Source organism: Eptatretus burgeri, chromosome 11, assembly GCF_056783735.1.
Source record: "Eptatretus burgeri isolate ZD-2024b chromosome 11, Ebu_testis_v1, whole genome shotgun sequence".
Lineage (NCBI taxonomy): Eukaryota > Metazoa > Chordata > Myxini > Myxiniformes > Myxinidae > Eptatretus > Eptatretus burgeri.
The window spans coordinates 65,446,320-65,472,970 of record NC_140971.1 but is presented as its reverse complement, the minus strand read 5'-3'; the positions used below and the strand labels follow the sequence as shown (position 1 = coordinate 65,472,970).

The window sequence follows — 26,651 nt, the reverse complement described above, 5'->3', positions numbered from 1 at the left end:
GTGATTGGGGGGAGGAGTGATTCCCGCCCAAGGGACCCCAGGGTCAGTGTAATGTGAGTTAGTGGGTTAGTCAAATAAACAAAATGGAGGTCGTTTTGTTGTTGGTGGGAAAGTAGGCTCGATACCCGCTTGGAGGGTGCAGGAGCCCTGTTGACGGGCTGGGAGCGTGTCTACGAACGGTGAGTATCGCTGAGTGGGTACCCCGGGCACCGGGCTAGTCGGCCGCAGTAGGCCAAGGGCCCATGGGGGGCCGGGATAGTGAAGTGGGCACGGGTGCGCCCGCATGATGTGGGGGCCCGGGGCACCATATGCCACCGGGGCAGTGTACTGGGCACGGGCGACCCTCGGAAAGGGACCCGGGGTCGCCAACACGCCACGTGGGCATCAAGGGGCAGTAGCTGAGGAGGGCACTCCCCAGTGTTTAGGGAGCTGGTAGGCTCGGAGGCAGTGTAGTGCCCGGGGGTGCCATCGTTGGGGAATCGGCAGAGGGTAGTGCCTGCCAAGGGAGCCACACGTCCCAGCCATGAGACCGTGTAAGGGCACGGAAGGAAAATTGGGGGGCAAGGCCTGAAATTCTGAGAACACCAACACAGGTGACGGGAATCATGGTTGTTAGAACCGATAGTTTAAGCGAGAGGAGCTTGTTGAAAGCCCTGGGGTAGTTTAAGGAATTGATGGTGAGGGTAGATTAGGAAGTGTACCCCTCCGCACCATCCATCCCTTCGCTCTCGTTGTGGTCCACTGGACCCACTTTGGGTTGGATCGCTGAAATCTGAGGAGGCCATCCTGAGGCTTGAATTGGGCCTCGACACAGGACACTAGCTCTCCCTCATTCCCCTCCAGGAAGGGAACGTAGGGGTTGGGGGAAGGCTCGGTGACAGGATAGGTTAGCCGAACAAAGACGATAAAGGGGGTTAGGGGACGAGTTATTGTGGGGAAATAAGTAAAAATAAAAACAAAAAAAATACGTTGGGGCTAAATGGGGTTTTGACAAATTAAGGGACTGGGTATGGACGGAGACAGGCAAAGGCGATAGGTTGGGAGGGAGACAGTAGGGTAGGTCCGAGCCCGCCTTCCGAGTGGCCAGCACCACCGCACTCCCTCCATCAACCTCCGTTTCAAGGCAAGGTGCCGGCCAACTTCATTTGCCGGCTGTGTTTGCTACAGCGGCCTTGTTTGGCCATGCCATGCCTTGCCTGCCTGCCTGCCTGCCTGCCTGCCTTTGCCTTGGCCCATACCTGCTGCCCTCGTTCATTTTGGCCTGTTCTGTTTTGCATTCCCCCCCCCCCCCTGTTCATTACCATGTGCGCCAGGATCCTCGCGCAAATTGCAGGGACTGCCCTGATGGCAGCTGCAACACGGGACTGCACCGGCGGCCCGTGCACCGTTTGTTTGTTCACTGCATTCATTTTAAGAAGGGGGCAGGCCTTGGACTGTGTGTAAGCAGCCTGGCTCCCTGCTTGTGACTATCACTCTTTTTTTTTTTCCACAGAGACCATCGATCCTGGGCTATGGGGTAGTGTAAAATTATAAGGTTAAGGTGTACAATGTAAATGTGTTTTGCGCCCCCGGCATGTGAGTCTTAGCGCCGGCAATTTATTTAAGTCGTCTGTATGAGTGGGTTTGTTTAGTTAGTGACTCAGCCCGTAGGTTATTTATTTTGGGGATATGAATACACTGAATGTCGCACCCAGGGATCCGAAGGTAAATCGAACTCGGGGAGAACTTACACATGATGGCACACGAAAATTCGACGACTCGGGACGAGTCTGTAAAAAATGGAGGGGTTAGTGTTATGGCTGTGGAAATTCACAATTCACCATAAAGGGTCCTTAGATCAGTTATGACGCTAAGTTTATGTGCAGATAGTTCCCCACCGTTGTTTAAAGGGAATTTGTGTGATTCATCGGGCTGCGACTCTTTGAGATAGCCGTTTTTCTTTTTCTATTGTTATTTTGAACAAACCTCCACGCAAGCAACAAGCCGCGTTGAAAACCGTCGAACGAAAAAGGGAACCAAAAGAGTTCCCTTTTGGGCGCGCGGATTTTTCCCGCCTATTTTTCCCCACGCTTGGTGTGAAGGAAAGGGGGAGGGCAGCTCGCCGCCGATTGGTGGATGAACAGCGTGAGGCGGTCGGGGTGAGGGAACGCCCCTTTTCGGGAGCCTTCTCGAAGGGAGGTGGAGCCAAAAACGGAGAGGAGCGAAGGGCGGAGCCCCGCGCTATTTAAAGCGGACCGCGCGCGGTGCTCATTCTCTCTGTCGGGGTCGAGTGCTTCTTTCTCTTGGTGGCCAGGGTCGAGCTCTTACTCTCTCTGTCTGGGTCGTCGACGCCGTTCTCTCTCTGGTCCATGAGCTCTCTCTGTCTGGGTCGTCGACGTCACTCTCCCTCTCTCTGGTCCTGAAGCCCTTTCTGCCCTTCAGCCCTTCCTTGTTGGTCGTGGGTCGTGGAAGCACCAGCTGCAACGTGGGAGAGAGCTCGCTGACCACGCCAGGGGCCCAAGGTCAGGCGCGGCTACGCAAGGCCGTGGAGAGTCGAAGTCGTGACCTGCCCACTGTTGCGCCACAAGGGGGTGGGTAAGACACTTCGGTCTCACAGGACCCATTCGGTCCTCCAGGTCCCATGCCATAAAGGTTTATGAACCCCGTCTACCTCCTTGCCTATGGGGAGGGTTTTTCTTTGCTTTTGTATGACTGCTGTGGCGCCGTGTCCCTATAAGTAGACCTGTGTAAGTGACTGTACATTGCTCGTATTCGGTGGTAACGCTTTCTATTTGTTTCTTGTACATTGCATGACTGTCTTGCTTCTGAATACGTGTGTGTTATAATAAATGTCCTTGTGTGAAATGTATCCCGATAGTCGTCTTTTTCCCTTTTGAAAGTGCCATCTTGAATCGCGGAATAAATTAGTGGAGGGTTTTGAATGCCCGGTAAACAGAATCACATCCGTCAAGGTCGGCGATAACACCGCTCGGTTATCACTGTAGCATGGAACGGACCGCTTAAGCGGTTCGTGTCCTCGGCCAACCTGCGGCGAGGTACGATCGACCACTCGCGCAGGTACTTAGGTCGGTCGAATTTGGCGAGCAACCCTATCCTGCGCGGGTGGGCAATTGGCACGGTCGTGTGAGGTAAAACCCCCACCCGTGACTGGCTCCTGGCGGTAGTTCCAGGAGGGTCATGACTGAATTGTCCGTCCGGTGGGCGACGCGGTTGCGATTGGAGTTACGCAATCGCTCGCACGCCAGGCGGGCCAGAATTCGTAACAATACTTTTATGCAAGATATGTTGCATATCTTCACAATGGCAGAACATTTAAGAAAACAGACAGGGTGGAACTCCCCTCTTGTTCATTCTAGCTCAACGCAAGTCGTGGTCTTAGTCGTCATTATTCATTCATTTTGTATGCAGCCTTTGGCTGCTGGTCGCATCATCGCTGGAAGCGTGACTCTGCCTCTGATTCCTGGCCTCCCTCTTGGTTGGAGCAGTAATTTGTAATTTGTTCAGGGTGCCGGTGATAGCTTGCTGCCTCTTTATGAATGATGCCGTGGGATCTTTAAGCTCCTCTAACAAATGCTGACAGACGGGACGCCCAGTTTAACGTCCATCAGATGGACAGCACGCACGTAAATTCATGCCTCATCCTGCCTATGAGACACAAAGATGACGGTTTATGGCTGGATCGAGAATCAAACCGAGGCTAGACGTCTCGAAGGCAATGTGTTTTTCTCCAGGCGATTCTGTAGTAGTGGTTGTGGTATCATTGTCAATTCGAGCTTTATTCAACAGTAAATATTATTTCATAAAATGAATGTTGTGCGACAGGCTCATAAAACTGAAAGTTGTTTTTCTTTGAAATTTTGTCGATTCAAAAAATTGTTTTTGGTTTAAAAATAGTGATGGCAAAAAAAAGAACAGCTTTTCTGAACTTTTTGGAATATATATATATATATATATATATATATATATATATATATATATATATATATATATATATATATATATATATATATATATATATATATATATATATATATATATATATATATATATATATATCTTGCTTAAAATATTTGGGAATGATTTTCTTCGCCTGAAAATATGTTGCTGTTTTGTCCAAGGTGGCATATACTTGTTACATACTCAAACTAGATCTTATTACCTCTACCACCGGAGGTGAAGGAGGTTATGTTTTCACCCCTTTCTGTCTATCTGTTTGTTTGTCTGTGCAGGATATCTCAAAATGTTGTGAACGGATTCGGATGAAATTTTGTGAAAAGTTTCGGTGTGTGACAAGGACGAACTGATTAGATTTTGGTGAACATCCGAATCCGGATCCGACTACTAGAAATTTTTAAAGTGATTCTTCACCTTTTAGAGAGAGGGTGAAACCGATAAAAAGCACAATATATCTTAAAAAGTTGTGGACGGATTCGGATGAAATTTGGTGGACAGGTTGAGTGTGTGGCAAGGACGAATTTATTCGATTTTGGTGAAGATCCGATTCCGGATCAGGATACGAGAATCATTTAATTTTTAAAGTGATTCTTCACATTTGAGATGGGACCCAAAACGATATTGTACTGTACAGCACGATATTTCAAAAATGTAATGGGACCGATATGTTCTCGTGGATTAGGCATTAGGTGGCGGAGGTATGCACTCTATCAAGTGCCCTTCTAGTTTTTAGGTCATCTCTACCGAGATGACCTAATAAAGCCTGACCAAATGTCCGTCCATCCGTCAATTTTTCTTTCTGATCTTGATGAAACTTAGTATGTGGGTAGAGGTCTGAGTGTTGCACAACGATGTAACTTTTGTCCAGGTTCAAGGTCAGGGTCAAGGTCACGAGGTCACTTGAGTTATAAAAATCGCCATTTTCAAAACCTATCTCGTCTGTCATTTTAGGAGATATTTGGCAACTGTTTATTGATTATGATTGTAAAAAAATATTATCTTGTATCTAACCGGACAGATTTTTGAATTTCCGTCCCGTTTGGCCGCCACGTAACCTGGGAGATGGTCAAAAACACCTCCCGGTACAAAGAAAACTTCTTACTTCCGATCTTAATGAAATTTGATATGTGGGTGGAGGTCGATGAGTGATACCCAACGACATATTTTTTTCCCGGATTAGAGGTCAGCGTCAAGGTCACGAGGTAACGAAAGTTGTGAAAGTCGCCATTTTCAAAACCTATCTGGTCTGTAATTTTAGGAGATATCTGGCAACGGTTCATCGATTATGATGGTAGAAAACATTATAGAGATGACCGTCACCCCCACATTTTATTTTTCTATTTTTGGTGTGAGAAAGAAAACGCCTTTTCACCATTTTGTGGTTTGAAATGGGGGGGGGGTGGGAGCACGTTTCGTGCCCACGTCCATGGACTCTTTGCCAAGAAGAACATCGGGGCACCGTTGATGTAACTGATGGATGCAGTCCCTCAGGGGCCGGCTACTTCTGAGTTTGTACAGTTCAGCATTCCCGTACGTTGATGTGCAGTTTTTTTAAATTGTGGTTTTAAGGCAGTGTTCTGCAGGTGTTGGTGAAGCTTCTCATCAATTCCTCTCTTCCTCCCCACCTCCCTTTCCATTCCTCCATGTCTGCGTTGACATATTAAATATTTGCATTGCTGATCGAGAGATGCCCATCGTTGATTTGTGACCTTGATATAGATTTGCTCAACTGTGGATGGTTTTCTTCTTTAGGGTACTTTTCTTTTAGTTTCCATTATGACTGCCAACTCGCGCACAGTTTTGGTCCTTCACATTGCTCTCGTTCCACACGTACCATATTATATGGCCCGTTTATCGTCCTTCATGGACGTCTGCTGTGTGTGCGTAGAGTTCTCTGCGAGTCTGTATGATAGCTGGCCTGGAGTCCGTAGTTTCAAGCTCCAGCCCAAACCACTAGTCTGTCACTTATAAAAAGCTTTGTGTGGGGTGTTAATGATATACATTTTGGTAATTAACCATTCACTAATGTAAAAGGAGAAGTGAACACAGTGTCAATTCAGAGAAAAAGAAATAGTGCAATTCTGCTGCTGTGATGCCATTGACCTTGAGAAGTGCACATTCATAAGCTGCTGGTCTGTTAACCTTGGTGTGTGTGTGTGTGTGTGTGTGTGTGTGTGTGTGTGTGTGTGTGTGTGTGTGTGTGTGTGTGTGTGTGTGTGTGTGTGTGTGTGTGTGTGTGTGTGTGTGTGTGTGTGTGTGTTTGTGTTTTTTTGCAGCTGACTGATGATAGAAACATGTTTCAGTGACAATGTTTGTCATTGCCAGGTTGTTGGTCGTGCATACATACATACGTACAGTGAGTGCCCTTGTGAAGTGTGATAGGCATCTGTACATCTCCCTTGCAATCCACTCGTAGTTAAAATATGAATAATGAATAATAAATAACATGTAAAGGCCCACAGCAATGCCACGACAGACGGCTGCCGATGAATTGGGAAAGCTGAGAAACAACAGGAAAAGTACCACCTCTGTCCACCCCTTGGAAAGAGGGGGTGGGGGAGGGGGAGGTGGAGTTGGAGTCTGGGCAGATTGTTTTTCTGTTTGTGTGCTTGCGTTGTCAAAGCAAAATGCTGCTTTCCTGCCATTCATCAACTCGAGAGTCCTTTTATTAGCGAGTCAGCCTTTTTTTGTTTTTATTTTTTAAAGGAATCAGAAGTTGTGGTCTTGGTCGGGTTAGCTGCACTGGATGTCTTCAGTGCCGAAGTTTTCTGAAGGATGGGTGGTGGTTGTTACGTATCAACGTTTGTCCATCAAACGCGTCTCGTGTTACTGTTACTCGCGATGCTGCGGCTCACTGCGTTTAATGGTGATTGGATGGCCTTTTATTTTCTTTATTCTGAAGGACATTGGTGTCACTAATGACGCAGTATTCCAGTTCCTCATTCCATGGCCAATCCAGCCATGTTTGGTGGGGAAGGGGGTCCTGGGGAGGCGGGTGGGCGGTGGGTTGGTCCCCTGTGGTACAAGTTCAAATACACTCGGCCTATTCCAGGACTGATAGCATATTACTCGACCCTGTAAATGTCTTTCTCGTTGACTTTAAACAATGTCGGAGTCTTATTTCTGTGCCTGATTGGGTATTCAAATTTTTCCTGCTCCGATGCCAATATGTGGGAAGCTGCTTTGTCTTGACATTCCAAACATCTTTCATGACCTCGGACATAAATTACTTGAACTCATCCTTACAAGTTTAGTTTTTTCACCGTTTTACAACAGCTATACTTTTTGAGAATCATCTTTCTCAAAATATATAAGGAGCATTGACAACGTTATAGTTATTCCTGCTGTTTTATTTTCCCATCAGCGATTAAAGGAAGGTTTTAGATTAATTTTTTTTTTTTTTTTTTTTTTACAAATGAACATACGTTGTCTGTAAGGCAAATCAGTTGCTCACCTCTGTACCTCTTCCTGACGAATCTTTTGAAGCCCTCCCTTAGCTTGGTCTAGGAATTTTTTTTTTGTCCTCCCCTTTTGGGCCTGAAGGTCACTGCCTCGCAGGCAAACAGGGCCCCATCGGTAGAACACATGCGGTCCCTGTCGCCTCTGGACTCTCTCTCTCCCTCATCTTTCCCCGCCCCGCGACCTCCCCCGCCCCCCAACCCAATTTTGTCCCGCTCCGCCAGCTTATTTTGTGCACCCTTTTGGTGGCTTTACCCTTCATCGTACGAGATAATACGCAAGCTTAGTACGCCGAGCTTTTGGTTAATGTTTTGCTCGTATGAGATAATGGCGATCTTTGCAGCCGACACGGGCTCTGTCACGACCATTCGGTGAGCTATTCGTCGGGAATAGTTTATTTACGAATGTTTTCTTTGCCGGTGTGTACTTTATCGGTTTGTGTGGTGTCTGTGTCACGCTGGTGAATTGATGCAAGGTCACGTATTTCTTGTTAATTGGAGGCGGTTGGGTAATGGGTAGTGCTGGATAGTTTTTATTTTTTTTTATTTTTTATTGTGTGTAGCAGTGGGTTTTTGGTCGTAGTCTTGAAACTGCAACGGGGGTGGGGGGAAGTTGTGTCTGCCTTAGGTGGATCGATCTCCCAATCCCTGGGGCTCCGCAAGGCCTCATTTGAGACTTGAATAATGTTGTATATTTGAAGACATCATTGCCACGTAATGCATGAGGTTTGGCGACCTCCCCCCGCCCCCCTCCCCCACACTCCTTCCTCTGACCCCAGCCACCTCCCCCCCCCTTCCGTTTTCAATGTGATGCGGTCTGGCCATCTGCCACGTTCATCAATGGTAAAACTCGCATTAATCCAAAAGTACCGCCATTGTAAACGACTCGATGGTGCTTTGGGTTCCAAACCAACTGTACGCCGTCACCCCCGAGAGGAAGTGTACCGTCTCGGGATTTGTCCCATTCTACGGATTGATGGGAATTTTAATTTGGAACCAGGACCCTTTGGGTCACACGTGACGGTTCTGAACTGCAAAGCAAAATTGAAAACAAAAATTGCAATCTCCGTCTGTCACGAAAAGGTAGCTTGGCAGGACCCAAGGAGGATTTTCAGTTGATACTTCCTTTTTTGGGGGGAGGGGGAAGAGGGGTTTTTGTTGGTTTTTATTCCTGTTCCTCATATACAGCCATCTTCCAGCACCATGACAGTCCGGCAGAGTACATCGAAAGCTTATGCATGCTAGTTCAGGCCTCAGGGTGATGCTGGTGTAGTTTAGTTTTTTTTGTTTTTTTTCGTGAAATGGTCATGCTGTAGTTTGGTTACACGCATTGTGATCTGGGCATGGGAAGTTCGATTTGCAATGCCATTGTTACCATGACAACATTGGGGGTGGAGGGGAGGGGGTAGTGAGTGCCTCAGTGTAATCACCTATGGTTAAAAGACGCGAAGCATTAAAATTCTAGTCTGGACAATTTGTTGTGTGCGAGTATTTTTTGGGGGGTGGTTTGTGGTGTCTGCCATGCTCTTCTACCCTGAACACTGGAGGTTCCCCTAATTTAACCTTTGTATGTTTTATTTATTTATTTATTTATTTATGTCGACATCGTGAGGTCGAAGAGTGCCATTTTAGTTGTCTCTTAAATCCTCATATAGTTGGGGGAGTCGCAGTTCAATGAAGTTTCAATTCCAGTGAACAATGTGTGTGTATTGAGTAGACATTTCGGTGCATGTCGGAGCTGAATGACAGGACAGAAGGTTTACAGACTGACAGAGGAACAATAGTTTGCAGGTAGATCAGAACATAACACGTGAGTGGCAGAAAGGAAAGGAGGAGGGGGGGGGGTTGGGTGGTCAACAAGCATAGGTCAAGCATGAGTTGATGATTCGCAGTACTCTTGAAGGAACACCCTGAAGGTAAGTTATTAGGGCCCTGTTCAATGGACTGGAAAGGACCTTTTTATTGTTTTTGTTCCTCTGAAGCATGTTTATCTTCCTCTTCGGTGGTTATAGACTTTATCACGTTAAAGTTATTGTCATCCATCTGGTCTTGTCCATGGCTGTCTGATTGTGACTTCCCCACCCACCCAACCCCCAGTCCTTACCAGGTGCACCTGTCTTGTTCCACAGGTGTATCCATTTACATGTTTATCCACTCCTCAAACATTTCCTCCTAATCTGAACGCTTGTTGATGGAATGCATTTGTATCTACGAGTTTGGCAAGTTGTAACATTTGAATGCGATTTTTGAAACGGAGTACCAGATTCCTTTATTTGTTTATTTTTTTTTATTTTTTTGTTTTTCTGATACGTATGATTTAACCCGACTGGAAGTTCTTGGAGTCTCTCAAAACCTGCCTGCTTCATTTTATTTCTCTCTACTCCTGCAGTGTCTGGACTCATTGAGGAGTTTGTTCACACATTGCATGTCAGGAGGTTAGGAGATTACGGTTAAAATTGGCACAGTACATTTCAGCAGCACAGCTCAGTGTTCAGAATGAGCACCAAAAAAGTCTAAACCAAGTCCTGGCTTTGTTTTACATATTTAGCATTTCTGGTGAATCGTTATTTTATTGTTTATCTGAAATGTGTTTTTAAAATGCCAACAGCAGGGTTGGGTTGGTGCGTCAGTGAGGGGGGGGGGGGTTCCAAATTTGCGGCTTTTGGTTTTCCTACTGTAAGCTCGAGTGTACGAGGTCCACTGAGCATCGATTTCTTATTGCCATTCTCCATTTTCCAGGACAAGGTGGTCATGTCCGGCTCTGGCGATGGCACATACAGCCCAGGTGATGGGACACACTTGCAAGGCAGCAGTGACGCCCATAACCTGCTGCAAAACTTCTGGCCTCAAGCACTCGGTGAAATCCGCAACATGACCCTGGTGTGTGTGAAGATGCATAAGCGTGTTAGTTTAGTACCGGAAGCCTGTTGCTTCACGCACGGTCAAATCGAAAATCGAATCTTTTGTTCAGATTCCTGCTTCCACGTATGTTCGGGCGAGTGACTGAACTATCGCATATGTGGTACTACTGCATTCTCTTGTCAGGAGGCAACCTGCGCCCCCTTTGGCTTTCGGTGTGAAATTGGGAATGGGAAGGAGTATGTGGAAAGTCGGGGTCATAAGGGTAAGCTTTCAAGGCCAAAGAGAATTAACAGCTTAGCTCGGCTGAGCACATCTCTGCTGATTCGCATCTTGCAGCATGATGAATCTCCCATGCCGTCTCTGCAAGGCCTGCATGGTTTGGCTTTTGAGGGCGATGGAGGTTGGGGTGAGGGAGAGTTGAAGAAAGTTGTGTAACATGTACCAGTTTGGTGATGACACCTTTGTTGTCCCTCATGTGTAGTATGAATTCAAGGTGCAAGAGCTGCCTCTTGCCAGAATAAAGAAAATTATGAAGATGGATGAAGATGTGAAGGTGAGATAAATGGAGGAAATTTTGAAATCCAGTGCAAACTGGTTTAACTGTACTACATATTGTCATTGCATGTCATGTTGGTATTGACCACTTGGGTTTCTTCGCATTCAATACAAGGTATGATTGAGTCAATGACCCCAGTGCAGTAGTTATGGTTAAAGATTGTTGTTTTTGAGCTTTGTGGATCTATAATATCGCAAGGTGAAAGGGTCCAGATTGAGATGAGCTCTGCACAGTGTAACGCAGTGAATGTTGATTGTTGATTGTGCATTTCAAACATTGCTATCCAGGGAAATGTTCTGCCATCATGGTACCTACTTTATTCCACTTCACCTGTGGCTTAATCAGCACAATGAAGATTCCTTCATGTTTCTTTGGGCAAATCGATCTTTTGATGCAGATTCTTTCACCAGTATAGTTACCATGTGCATTTTTAACCGTGCATCACTTACCTTTTAGGAATTGTTTTGTAAGTTAGCCACTGCACTTTATTTTTAATCTCCACACCTCATTTATAGGTGCTCTGAATGACATAGAAATGTGAAAAGTTAAAGACTGGCAACAGTCTGGCATGGGGTATCTGTACTTGTTTGTGAGGTACAGGCACAAAGAATAGCCAGTCAGGTGAAATTGGCCAGAGTAACAAGTTTCTGTGAACAGGTGGTTTCCGGCTTGGTGAGACTTCCTACTCCCAATTTTGAGCCACCTGTAATGCTTCCTTCGGACCCATGGCGTCCATGCCCAAATGCTGAAAAATGTCTGCCTGTTAAAATTTTTTTTTTTTTTAATCTTTGTTGAAAATGTTGATTTATTATTACCTTTGCCACCAAAGGTGGACATAGGTTGTTTGCACCCCTGTCTGTCTCTTTGTGAGCTGATATATCAAAATGGTATTGGCGGATTTGGACAAATCTTGGTGGACAGGTTGGGTATGCGATGACGATTGATTCAATTTTGGTGAAGATCTGGATCTGGATACAAGAAGAATTTTTTTTGTGCTGCTTCACCATTTAGTGAGGGGACAAAAACCGACAGATATGATATTTTAAAAAGTTATGGATGGATTCGGAATATACTTTATGGATGAGTTGGGTAGGTGACAAGATCAAGCCAATTAGATTTTGATTCGGGTCCGCATCCAGTTTATCAGAGGGTCCGATCCAGCCAAAACGTAAACTGTTTGGCCTGGCTGAGGTATGCGCTCCACTGAGTGCCATTCTAATTGCTGATGTGTCAACGGCTGTGAGCGGTATTTATTATGTATCGTTAATGTTTTTTGATATCCCAGTGCTTATACGGACCCTCCCCCTGGTATATCAGCTTTTTGGGGTATTCTACAACTTTGAACTTTTCTGGTTACCTCCCCACCCTCCTCCTCCCCACCCTCCTCCTCCCCACTCTCCTCCTCCCCTCCCTTCTCTTGAATCGACACAGAATTTCCTTGAAGTTTTAAACACTTGGTTGAATTGTAAGATCGGGTAAAATTTAATGTTCATTAACATACAGTAGTTATGCCCATTTTCACCATGACTGACCTTGGAATTTGGACCATGTGACAATGTTTCAGCTGATGTTCATTCATATTTCGTACCATTATTTATTGATTTTATTTTATCAACTGTTGAAATGGAACTGGATTTTAAAGCAGTTATTTTGTTTTTCATTTTTATGACATCAACGTGGAACACCAGAGGCATTGTTTTCACGGTCTATGTGTCCTTACGTCTGTCTGATGTCAGCTTTTTGCTACCATGATGACTTGTGAACCACGAAAGGGATTTCAGCCAAACTTCACACAAGTATGGGCTATAATGCAAATATTAACCGATTCAGTTTTGTTCAACAGGTCAAAGGTCTATTCCTCACTCACCATGCACTGCCCTCTCTCCCCCCCCACACTCCCAGGAATACCTCTGGCTATGGCTTCCCCTCCACTCCCACTTCATGTTTATATGTGTTGTACCGTCCACCAAACAGTGATGACTCCATTTACATCTCGCTCCGAAAACATGGACCAACATCTATCCTCTCATCGCAACTCTCTCTTCCTCAGATGTGACTTCAATTGTCATCTTGCCAGTTGTCTGGTTAAGGGTACCTCTTTCCCCTGCCATGGCACTTCAGCAAAAGATTTCTGTGATCAATGGGACTGACACAATCTGTCAACGTACTGACCCGGACCTCAAGCAATGGCACTCCATCTATTCTGGATCTGATTTTGACCAATTTCCCTGAAACTATCTGCTGTTCTTCCTTGGTTCCAATTGGTTCATCTGACCACATGCTTGTCAAAGTAGACATCTCTGGCTGTTATTAGAGAGCCACCTCAGTGCCGTCGAGTGGCATTTCACTCAGGCTGACTGGCAGGGACTTCAAGCAGCCATCAAACTTCTGGACTGGTCTCCCATCTCGACTTCCTCTGACATCAACTCATCCTGAAACAACATGCCTTTGCCTCATGGAAGGCAAATCTTACTGCAGGCAATCTCAGTTCCTTCCACAAAGCTCATAACAAGTGTGTCTACCCTCAGGAGAGCCAGAAAGCAACATCTTTTTAATCTCAAGTCTAAACTCTGAAATCTCTCCCTCCTCCAAATCCTGGTGGTGTCTAATCAAATCTGTTTGTGGCATATGCTCACCCTCCATCCCCTCCCTTACCTCAAATGGCCACACTGCTGATACTGCACATGAAATGGCTGAATGCCTAAACTCTGTGCTTGCTTCTAAATCTTGTGTCCCAAACCGATCGCTTTCTGTACCCACCTTACCCACTCCCACACAACTGTCCCTGGACTGTGTCCTTTTCTCCTGACAAGGTGGAGAGCTTGCTGTCAAACCTCGACTCAGATTCTGCAACCGGTCCAGACGGCATCAGCCCAAGTGTCCTAAAAACCTGCTCTGCTGCTCTTGCTCACCCTCTCTCTGTTCTATTCAATCTCTCATGCACTCAAGGTCATGTGCCATCTGCTGGGAAATCGGCAAACATTACCGCTCTGCATAAAATAAGGTGCAAAAACAGATCCCTACAAGTACAGACCAATCGGCCTTCTGCCAATCAGCAAGGTTATGGAATCCATCCCTTCAGACATTAAATCCTTCCTCTTCAATGGCTTGATTTCTGATCATCAATTTGGTTTCAGACCAGGTCACTCTTAGTGCTTTGAACGTGTTGCTGTGTGATATTCATTTGGAAATTCAGCAAATATACTTTACTCGTGCACATGTTGAGTCATTGTATTGCGCAGATTACACTGCTTGAGCAAACTGTTATTCTTCCATCCATATTTTCAGGACCAGTTGGTTGATAAGTTTCTTCATCCACGCCAGCGCTCGGCTAACACGCGTCTATTGTTCCTTCCCATCTCTTTTGTCCCTCCTGAAACGTCGTCTAGCAGATGATCAGCGCCGAAGCTCCGGTGCTTTTTGCGAAGGCTGCTCAGATTTTCATCCGGGAGCTCTCGTTGCGTGCCTGGATTCACACTGAGGACAACAAACGGCGAACTCTGCAGGTGTGCCCATGTCTCCATGTCAAGCATATTTTGATTCCTTTGTTAATGGTATCTCTCTTCCTCCTGTGGTTGATCGGTATCATCTTTTTGGAAGGTTTTTTTTCGTACCTGTTTTGGAGTTTGCAAACACTTCTCAACAATCAAATAGCCAACAATGCCATTTCATCAGCCTGTGGGCTTTGAATGCTGAAAGTACCACAGAAATTTTTTTGGAGCTGTACATTTTATAATTTATGAATGAATGCATATGCACTATCTCTACTATGGAGCTGTCTGTCTGAAAGTCTGTTTCATCATTTTTCTCAGAGAACGCTGAATGGATCTTCATCAAACTTTCAGAAATTCATCAGCGAGTGCCTGGGAGAGTTTTCGGCAAAAAGATTTTGAAAACCAAAATTTATTTTTATTTTTAAATTGTTCTATGGTGCTTCAGGCTTTGTAGCTGTGTGAAAGGTAATGTTGAATAATCCCCGACCCAATTCCTTGGTGGGTACAGGGAGGGGTTTTAGGCACCTTCAAAGAAAGAAGAAAAAAACGAATTGATTTCTTAAAAAATGCCAGCAGGATTAGACGCACTGGGCAATGCCTGGTTCCCCTGCTAGTCCTCTGAATAAAGATGCCAGCTCCCCCTCCCACCCCCAAACCCCAGAGAGGGAACAAGAATAAGCAAGGCATAATTTTGCGAACCTTGTGGCAAAACCTAAATGAATTAAATTTCCAGTATTTTGTTGTTCATCATTTTTTCTTTTCTTCATCCATCCCTCCACCCCCTCCCCCCCCCACACCCTTCTATCTAAGCTGTGATATTTGTAATCATTCCAGTCTGTGCATGTGCCTGTTCATCTGCATGCCTGTTAATGAGCGGGCTGATTTTGATGAGTCGTTGCAAGTGGCTTTGATTTTGGGCAAAGAAAATTCTTATTTTGGCTTAACTGATGAAGAGTGAACTTGATTACTGCTAACTTAGTGGGCCATTTGTTACTAATATTCAAGCTACTGAGAGTTTCCCAGGGAAGAAATGAAATTGTTTGGTATAGGTCAAAGATCAAAATATCAGTGACAGATCAAAGTTTAGTGAAATGTAACCTTAAAAAGGGCTATAAACTGAAAATAAAATGCATTGAATCCAGCCAGAAGTTCCACCATTTTTTTCCTTGGGTGGGACCGAGTTACCATTGACCTTTATCAGACCATTTTCGGTATGTGTGTTCCATGCAGATTATTCATATTTCTCTGCATTCCAACAGAATGGCTTCAAAGAAATGCCTACCATTACAATCCAGCACTGTAGGCTGTGGTTTACTCTGAACATCTCTCTAGTTGGTTGTGGAGAATATCATGTTTGTTGATGCACGAGCATCTCCATTTCTAAAGCTTCTCAAAACAAAGTTGATAAAATTTGAAATTGTTGTTTATTGTATATGATGCGGTTACAGTCATGAAATGTTTTGTATTTTGGTCTGTTTTGAGAAAGCACGCAGCTACCATGCGTCAAAGCCCCAGCAACTCCCCCCCCACCCCCTCAAACTATCATGCCCTAAGAAGCCACGGCATTGGTGACTCGTATTGACGTCGCACATTAGAGGTTCCTGAAAAGGACACTTGTGGCTTTGCTCATCTTGTGAGGTGCTGCACTATATCGCAGCAGGTCACTCCCCTCGGGCTTGTTGGAGATGCTTGTGCACAAATATTAACTATTATATTTTCCAGTTGGAAAAATGAATTTGGGAATGCAAGAAAAGCCTGACTATTTTAATGCTAAACCTGGGAGTAACTCAAGCTTTCATGTTCTTCACTGTTCCCTTTAACCAGAGGAACGACATTGCCATGGCTATCAGCAAGTTTGACCAGTTTGACTTTCTCATCGACATCGTTCCCCGTGATGAACTGAAGCCCGTGAAACGGCAGGTACTTTAGTTATTTCAATCCGCATCCCTGCCTGTAATTTGATAATTTTTGCAACACAATGATCTTGCAATTTCTCACTCATGTGCTACGCGTACATTCTCGATGTCCATTTGGTGCAAGATGACGTGGGCATACACTGGCAGCATGTGCGGCTGTAAACATCCTTGACTGGAAGCTGTGTCCATGCTTAGCTTTCAGTCTGATGTTTGCTGCCTCCATCTGCACCACCTCATCTCAGAACCGCCCTAATCACTCATCGTGACATGGCATTTTACGGTTGGTTGTCGTCGATGTTTTGCGTTCCTTCTGAAGGCATTCCTCAACTTGTCCAGTCAGATGACAGGCAGCAAAGCTTCTCGGATTGGTGACTGCTGCACTCCTTTGGTGAAGTTTTTGGGACCGGTGGATTCTTATTTGCTGTTATACTTGATGTCCGAGGCTCTGTAAACATCCTTCACTCTCAGCTGTCACCTAGGCATCAAGCTGGGGTGGGGTGTTCACAGCGCTTTACTTTGCACTGAGCATCCTCTTGTATTTTGGCCACAGAGTCATTTCCACTGTCCCCTCTCCCCTTCCCATTTTTATTTGACTTGTTTGGCTGAGGCATGTAAGCTGCGAAGTTGTTTACGTTCTCCTTCGATTGACCGAGCTGATCACTGAAATGCTAGGATATTGTAATTTTCGAATCTGTGATCAGCAATTGTTGAATGCCCTGTGACTATTTACATATTACATACCCAAGATTGTGAACTTCTCAACCCCTCCCCACCCCTCCTTTGATACCCCCACCCATTATTCTTCCCCCTGACATTAATTCCTGATCTTTCCCACCTCTTCTTGCACCAATCTCATCCCATCCCTTTCACTAAATGTCCTAAGACTTTAACTCACTTCACACTTCCTCCACCCCACTTACTTGTACTCGTACTACCACTTTTATTTATTTTCTTTGTTTCAATATAGACATCAACAGAGACATTTAAAGGACACGAGACGACCCTTGAACCCGTTGGGTTCCCGTTGTGACAGCGGTTGATGAAAAAATACTAATTTCAAGAAAAAAAAAAGAAGATAGCTCCAGCGAACTATACTGCGGAGGTTGTTTGCATTGATCAAATACTCCCGAAGAGTATTTGGCTGAATCGGGAATTGATTTTTTTTTAATAATTTTTTTTTTGTTGCCTGATTTGAACGAAACTTGATACTGCACACCGCAGGCGAATGTAATGGTAAGGTGGCCCTAAAACTTTTGCGCCATCGTGTACCGTTTTGGCTATTTCGGGAACATACATACTTACATGTGTGTGTGTGTGTATATATGTATATATATATATATATATATATATATATATATATATATATATATATATATATATATATATATATATATATATATATACACACACACACATGTATTGTTGCGGTGACGGGTACCGAGACACCAGCTTGTCACTCGGGGATTAATCCCCGGTTGTCCTCGGTAGAGCAGGACCTGGGGCCACCGCTCACAATTAACGTTATGGTACGGTGGGTTGTTTTAAAACCAGGGACGCCACCCAGTCAACCACGAGTTCCAGTCTCCACCGTCTAATTATTCCGTTTAACTGGAGGTCACGTGGTTACCTGAGTGGGGAGCACGCCCTCGGCAAAGCACCAATGTTGTCTGATGAGATTTAATGAGAGCGGCCGAGCGTTTTAACCGCTGGTGCGTGCCGACAATTTTTTTGGTCAAGTCTGTGGTAATTACCTCCCAGTCTATCTCGGTTCGGACAATGCGAGACCAATGGAAGGAAAGGACAAACACGGACAGGTTGGAAATCGATCAATAATTTATAAATAATAAAATAAATATATTAAAAAAGTTTTTATTTGCTGAGGTAAATAAAGAATGAATTTCAAAGCAAAATCAATCAAAATGCCAGGAAAGAGACAAAGAGCAGATGCTTATCGAGGGTTGACTTGCAGCTAAACACAGACAAGGGTACCCAGCAGATCATTCAGGGGGAGGGGGGGGGGAAGAATCGTCTCGCTCACCAGAAAGTCGTCCGTGAAACAAAAACGTCCTGAAAATGCGTGTGTGCGTGTCACGTCCGTCGCCAGCACCCAGTTTTGCCGTGCACCCTCTCGCGTTGCAGCCTTGAACGCCAGTCAAAGTCTGGAGTGCACCAATATCGCCCGTCGCGTTGTTAGACCCTGGTGTTGTTGGTGATCTACCCGTGCCTCACTTGTTGGTGGCGCTGCTCACACCCACACGCGCACCACACGCTCGCTTGCCGAAGCACTGGGAAGGGCAAATTGTCTTGTCGGTGCTGGTCTTTCTCCTTTCCCTTTTCCTCTCCTCATGCTCTTCTCTTCAGAATGCTTTTTTTCTCCTCCTTTCTCGCCTCACTTTTTCTCCTTGGAGTTTTTCTTTCCTCTTTTCTCCTCACTTTTTTTTTCCTACTCACGCTATTCTCTTCAGACTTTTTCTCTTCAGAGCATACCTCTCGCTCGTTTTTATATCCCCGGGCCATCTTCGCGGGGTGCCTTTCGCCCCAAGCTCACCCCGCCCCACTGGGGCACGGTTACCATGATGACCTGTGCGCTCAAAAAAAGGTGGGCGTCGGAGCTCATGAAAGATTGCCGCTGAGGAAGAATGGGGGCGGGCTTTAGAGCTCGTGAAAGAATGTTGCTGAGGAAAAATGAGGGCGGGCTTCAGAGCTCGTGAAAGAAATGTGTGTGAACGTGTCTGTCGTAAAGAAAACAGCTTCCAATAAGAGAGGGGATCTATCCTTTACCCTTCTCATCACATCACATTTAAGATCCCATTAAACATGGGGATGGGGCTGATCTGAACATGCATTTAAGGAAATAACTGTCTGAAGACCTGGATATGTGGATGCATTCATCAGACAAATTCTAAAATCTGTAAATATCTTCTTCTTTCGGCTGCTCCCGTTAGGGGTCACCACAGCGGATCATCCGTATGATCCGCAAAGTGATTTGGCACATGTTTTACGCCGAATGCCCTTCCTGACGCAACCCTGGTCGCCTCTTACGACACAGGGATATGGTACACCTATCTTAACCGGGGTATACACCGGCCCAGTACACTGGTACTCACTTTGCCGACCTCGGAAGGACGACAGGCTGAGTCAACCCCCTGGTGTATTAATTCAGTGGCCCAACGGGGCTTGAACTCAGGACCTTTTGGATCCCAAGCTGCTGCCCTCACCACTGCGCCAACACCATGCGAAAATCTGTAAAAAAAAAACAAAAAAAAAAAACGTGTATATATATATATATATATATATATATATATATATATATATATATATATATATATATATATATATATATATATATATATATATATATATATATATATATATATAGTCATGCGCCACTTAACGACGGGGTTACGTTCTGAGAAATGCGTCATTAAGCGACGTCATGCGAACATCATTTTTTTTTTTTCGTTTCGAACATCGTACTTACACAAACCTAGACACCTAGGCTATATGGTATAGCCTATTGCTCCTCGGCTACAAACCTGTATAGCATGTTACTGTCCTGAATACTGCAGGCAGTTGTAACACGATGGTAATTATTTGTGTATCTGAACATAGAAAAGGTATAAAAGTAAAAAAAAAATTAATGTTACATCTGTATAGGGTAGATTATATGTAGATTTTCTAAACACTGTACACTTAGGCTACGCTAAATTAATTAAAAAAAATCTTCAATAATAAATTAACCTGAGCTGACTAACTTTTGGACTTTATAAACTTAAAATGTTTTTTTTTTAAGTTTTTGATGAATGCTTCGGGGCCATGATGAACAAAACAACATGAGATTAAATCAAGCACACGGAAAAAATGATGCATTCAAGAGACGCGGTAAACACGAGATGTACAGTAGAAGAATGCTGCGTGACAGGGCATGCTGTTTTACAGTAAACTTTTTTTTTATAAGTAGAAAGAGTACACTCTAAAATAACGATAAAAAGTACAGTATAGTAAATACATAATCGAGTAACATTGTTGTTTATTATCATTATCAAGTATTATGTACTATACATAATTGTATGTGCTATTTTTATACGACTGGCAGCGCTACTTCGGCTACATCACTCGGCGATAGGAATTTTTCTGCTCCATTATGATGGAGCTGGCAGATCCGTCGTATATGCGATTATGGGACCACCATCGTATATGCGATCCATCGTTGCGCGGAACGTTATTCGGCGCATGACTATATATATATACATATATATATATATATATATATATATATATATATATATATATATATATATATATATATATATATATATATATATATATATATATATATATATATATATACATATATATATATATATATATATATACACATATATATATATATATATATATATATATATATATATATATATGTATATATGTATGTATATGTATGTATATATATATATGTATGTGTATATATATATATATATATATATATATATATATATATATATATATATATATATACACATACATATATATATATATATATATATATATATATATATATATATATATATATATATATATACATATATATATATATATATATATATATATATGTATATATATATATATATATATATATATACACATACATATATATATATATATATACATATATATATATATATATATATATACACATACATATATATATATACATACATATACATACATATATATATATATATATATATATATATATATACACATATATATATATATATATATATATATATATATATATATATATATATACATACACATATATATATATATATACATATGTATATATATATATATATGTGTATATATATATATATATATATATATATATACATATATATATATACACATATATATATATACACATATATATATATATATATATACACATATATATATATATATATATATACACATATATATATATATATATATATATATATATTTTGAGAGTTTTAGTCATATACAAGACGATCCGTGAACCCATCGGTTTCCCGTTGACAGCGGTTGATTAAAAAAAATCATTTCAAAGAAAAAAAAAAAAGATAGCTCCAGCGAACTATCCCGCTGAGGTTGTTTGCTTTGATCCAAATTCTCCCAGAGTACTTGACTAAATCGGGAATTTATTTTTTAATAATTTTTTTCTTTGCCCGATTTGAACGAAACTTGATATTGCACGTCAATCTGAAAAAAAAAAAAGCGGAGAAAAGAAAGTCGAATAAATTATTGTGCGTAATCTTCTAAACACAATTTTATTTATTAATGAATACGGAAGTATTAGATCAAAATGGCGATGTTTATTTTATGCTTAAAAATATATCGTTCTTTGTCGATACTAAATGTTTGAAATTTTTAAGTAAATAATTTGAAGAAAACAAAAAAAGATAGCTTCAGCCACTATACCACTGAGGTTGTTTGCATTGATCAAATAATCCCAAAGAGTACTTGACTGAATCGGGAATTGATTTTTTAATATTTTTTTTCGTTGCCCGATTTGAACGGAACTTGATACTGCACACTTCAGGAGAATGGTAAGTAAGGTGGCACTAAAAATTTTGTGCTATTATGTACCGTTTTGGCTCTATTTCAGGAACATGCATACATACATGATGAGAGTTTGTCATATACTAGACGACCCGTGAAACCGTTGGGTTTCCGTTGTGACAGCGGTTGATGAGAAAAAAAAAAAAAAAATCATTTCACGAAAAAAAAATAGATCACTCCAGTGAAATATACCGCTGAGGTTGTTTGCATTGATCCAAATTCTCCCGAAGAGTACTTGACTGAATCGGGAATTTCTTTTTTAATGTTTTTTTTGTATCTTGCCAAAACGAAGTTTTTGCAAGATATGTTAGTCAGCTTGTATGTTTTTTTTTTTTGTTTGTTTGTTTGTTTGTCTGTAATCACGTATAAAAAATTCTGCAGAGCACAGTTATCATTGGAAATTTTTGTAACTTTGCATATCAGAGGCCTATAGAGGTCCCTTTCAGTGCACAAAATTTTTGAAGGTCAAGGTCACTTTGTTGCAAATCAGGGGAGTCGACGAAACCCTTATTTTTTTAGTAATTTTGATCGGATCGTCTTCAAACTTAATGGGAATATAGTTCATGGTCTGGCGCTCAGCTGATTAATTTTTGGTGGCGATTGGCCTTGACCTTCATGGTTAGCACCTAAGGTCAAACATATTTGACCCCAAGGTCAAATTTTCAAGTTTTAGGAACCATATCGTGTAGTACCTCAAATTGAACACCTCAATGAGTGCTTTCTAGATATGTCAAGCTTGAGACTTGGTGACGTTATGAGGCAAAAGCATATTTTTCATGGTTACTCTGAAGAACGATTCTCATCGGAATCTCTCGTAGGCAGATATTCCTCAAGGAGTCGCTCCTGGTGGATAGCAGCTTTGTTCACCTCAGTGTGACCTTAAAGAAGTCACACGTGATCACCTTTTGGCAAGATACGGGTCACCCTGTGGGTGACATTGGTTTATTTTGTTGTTGCCCGATTTGAACGAAACTTGGTATTGCACACCGCAGGTGAATGCTGAGCAAGGAGGGCCCCTAAAATTTTTGCGCTATCGTGTATCGTTTTGGCTATATTTCGGGAACATACATACATACATACATGATGAGAGTTTTGGTTATATATATATATATATATATATATATATATATATATATATATATATATATATATATATATATATATATATATATATATATATATATATATATATATATATATATATATATATACATATATACAGATAGAATTCCATAAAATATAAATACAAAGAACCACAACGCTTTTCATTGTGCACTCCTCAGGTGAAATTTGCCCAAAGTGAAAATAGACAATGAAGAATAACCTATATTGGCCACCTATCAACAAGATCAATTCCAATTGGATGCTCTCCGCTGACTTCATCGCTACCCAATGCTCTTGGTGGGAGTAGCTGTTCAGTGTTCAGCATTCCAGTTGGATGTTGCAGAGTCTGGGGCAGGCCACTCGGGCCACTGCAGAATCCTCTTCATCAACATTGTGATTGGAAGACAAGTTTGTGTTTCTCCTCTTTGTACAAATATGCAAAGTGAATGGGCAAACTATTTTTGCCGACGCAACATGAGATCCATGGACTAGATAAGTGTCGCTTCTCGTATTCGGAGATGTTTTACTTCTTCTTCCACTCAATATATTGAATGTATCCACACCATACTGTTCGGCCCAGTTTGCATTCTCAATTGAATGCATGCTGGGTCCATTCTACAAGCACATACCGGCTGTGTTCTCGAACCACGAGTGTTCCTCCTGATGGACAAAGGGATGTGCTGCATGATTCTGTCAGTCAAGGTCTGGGTAGTTATGCCTACATTACATGCCAAGCATCACACCGGCACTTGAACTCATAAATAATATCGCTAAGTTTTGAGGCTTGCAGGAATCGAGCTTCCAGAGGTAAAAATCGCTCTTGGATGGACAGTCAGATACGTGTTCTTTTGATTTGTTCCTCATATCTTTGCGACATTTTCCCTTTCCAAGGAATCTTGATGTAGACTGGATACTTTTTAGGACCCATCTTCCTTTTATCTGTAGCAGTAAGGAATTTGTGCATGAACCTCCTCCTGATATGCTCAGGGTATCCATTCTCATTGAGGATATCCAGACACAGAGAATCTCATTGAGCTCAGGGTATCTCCATCTCAGTCTGAAGCTTGGAGTAAGAACATATCCTCTTCATTTGACTCACCAGAACATTGATCAAACTAATCTTGTATCTTGTTGAACTAAAGGAGTCCCAACGAGTATACAGTCTGGTGAAAGCTGGTTTCTTGTATATGGACGTCGTAAACGATTATACAGATTCCCTGTGTCTCTGTCTGTGTTCCAATTCCTTAGTGAACCTGAGGGCATGATGAAGATAATTGAAGAAGCGGTCACAGACTTCACAAGATTCAACCAAGAAAAATGTCATCCACATGTCAGCAGAGAGCATCCAATCGGAATTAGTTTTGTTGATAGGTGGCTGATATAGGTTCTTCTCCATTGTCCCATTTACTTTGTGTGAATTTCAGCTTAGGAATGCACAATGAAAAGCTTTGTGGTACTTTTTAATTCTGTTTTATGGAAATGTCCTTCAAATGTCCACATTGAAGTTTTGTCGTATGAAGCATCTTGTCTTTGTTTCGTTCACCCTTCATAGTTCTTTCTTGCAGGCTCCAACTGTTGACACATTTTTCAAACAATTTGTGCTGAGAAATAGTCTTGTGTCTTGTTTGGTGGCATAATCCATGATCTTATTTTAGCTACAAATTATTACTCTCGTCTAAGGAAGAGGCTATTGCATTTGTCTGTCTATCTTTGTCCGCACAGAACTTTCGTGTTTTTCTCTGAAACAGCTTCGCATATTGAGAGGCAATTTTCACCATAGATGCAACTACATATGCAGAATGTTTATATCATAATTGTGACATCAAAGGTCACGTGGTGTGGCAGCCATGTTGGAAAAACTTTGGACCTTTGTATCCCTAAAACCGCACCAAGGAAAAAATTGAAGCTTGGCGCACAGCAAGTACTCCTCATGGGGAATAAGTGTGATTTATTTATGACATCATCGGTGCCTTCATTATGATGTCAAAATTGCATATGCAGAACTCTACATCTGATCAGAATGAAAATTTTTGAGGGTCATCTCGGGATAAAATGGTACACAGAAATATATTTCATGTCATCGATCATGTGATTCAGCAGCCGTGTTGTTTTATTTTTTTAAACCTTAAAAAAAATGTTGTCTGAAGTGGCTGAACAGATTGAGGCGAAACTTTACATGTACGACCGTCTTTCCATGAGGAACTAAAGGCTCACGCACATGACATCAAAGGTCACATGGTTTGGCAACCATATTGGATTTACCGTAAAACCTATAAAAAACAATCTTCTCCAACGGCTGTACAGAAGGTGAGTGAATTGCTTTGGCACTTTTAAAAAATGCATGCACACACACACACACACACACACGTGTGTGTGTGTGTGTGTGTGTGTGTGTGTGTGTGTGTGTGTGTGTGTGTGTGTGTGTGTGTATATGTATATATATTGTTGTGAATTCGCGCCCCGCCGGCGTGCAAATGACCGCGTGTAACCAATAGCGGCCGCTTCGCCCACCGAACGTGCAATTCAGTCGTGACCCTCTCGGAACAACGCCGGGAGCAAGTCACGGGTGGGGGTTTAACCTCACCACAACTCGGTCCACATTCTACCCGCGCGATCGCCGAATGGTCGATTTACCTAAGTACCCGCGTGGATAGCATACCGAGGAGTTGTACCACGCCACAGGTCGACTCCGGACACGAACCGCTTCGGCGGCTCGTTCCGTGCTACAGGGATAACCGAGCGGAGTTATCGTCGACCTTGACGGTTCAGATTATTTACCAGGCGTTTTAAACCCACTACCAATCCCTTACGTGATGCAAGATGGAGATTCAATAAACGGAAAAGACGAAGCAAAACGGGGAACAATCAGACAAGCACATTTAATACGGAAGCACTGAAGGCACGTATATTACAGTAAAACAAAGGAATAAAAGCAATACACGTATGCGTTTATGCAAAGAAAAACACAAGCAAAGAAGCAACGCAGATCTACAACTGAATAAGGAAATTCACACGGCAACACTTAAGGCCCAGTCACAACTTGACGTTTTAGCCAGCTTATGCCGATTTTTGGAAAATTTGTCTAAAACCCTGGTACACGTTGAATACTTTATGGGTAAGTTTTGATAACATTGAGAGCACGCTGAAAAACACTGCCATACGTCGTTGTACGCTAACTTTAAACGTTGTACTTTTCAGTTGTCCTCAACTTTTCCATGCTTGAAATTTTAAGACTTATGCCAGCGTATGACTCGCACGTTCCGCATAACGCTGGCCATTAGTTGTAGGCACGTCACGCGATCGTTGACACACGTCGGCACACGTTACTTGTGGGTTACTCATAAGTCGAAACATGTCGAGGTAATGTTTAGCGTACCCGAAACTTATTTCTAACCTATGAGTAATGTGTTGTACTCACGTTACGCGATCGGTTAAACACATCGACACACGTTACTTGTAAGGTGCTTATAAGTCGAAACACATCAAGGTTATGGTTAGCGTCAGTGTTCCAGACTCCCTGGTTTTATTTTTTTTTTTCTTCCTTCCTTCGGTATGATGGTGATTTTGACACTTCGATTTCTAGTGTGGTTATAATATAATATAATTAATAGGCTGCCGCTCAACGACTTAAATCATAACCGCACTGTACAATGAACACCGTCATACCGAAAAAAAAAAAAAAAAAAACCAGGAGTCGAACACT

General features: G+C 42.6%; 1 protein-coding gene across 5 annotated transcripts in view; it reads left to right on the top strand.

Annotated features, from left to right (window-relative positions):
- Positions 1–26,651, top strand: part of LOC147017254 (nuclear transcription factor Y subunit gamma-like) — an 85,573-nt gene that overhangs the window by 12,037 nt on the left and 46,885 nt on the right. For 2 of the 5 annotated variants that reach the window (XM_085846715.1, XM_085846717.1), the window contains exons 2-5: positions 10,152–10,292; positions 10,756–10,827; positions 14,223–14,336; positions 16,149–16,244. In XM_085846715.1, coding sequence (XP_085702841.1) covers positions 10,152–10,292; positions 10,756–10,827; positions 14,223–14,336; positions 16,149–16,244 — 423 coding nt within the window. Of the gene's footprint in view, positions 1–7,634; positions 7,785–10,151; positions 10,293–10,755; positions 10,828–14,219; positions 14,337–16,148; positions 16,245–26,651 lie in introns of those variants that run through there. The other 3 variants (XM_085846714.1, XM_085846716.1, XM_085846718.1) reach the window with 2 other exon arrangements.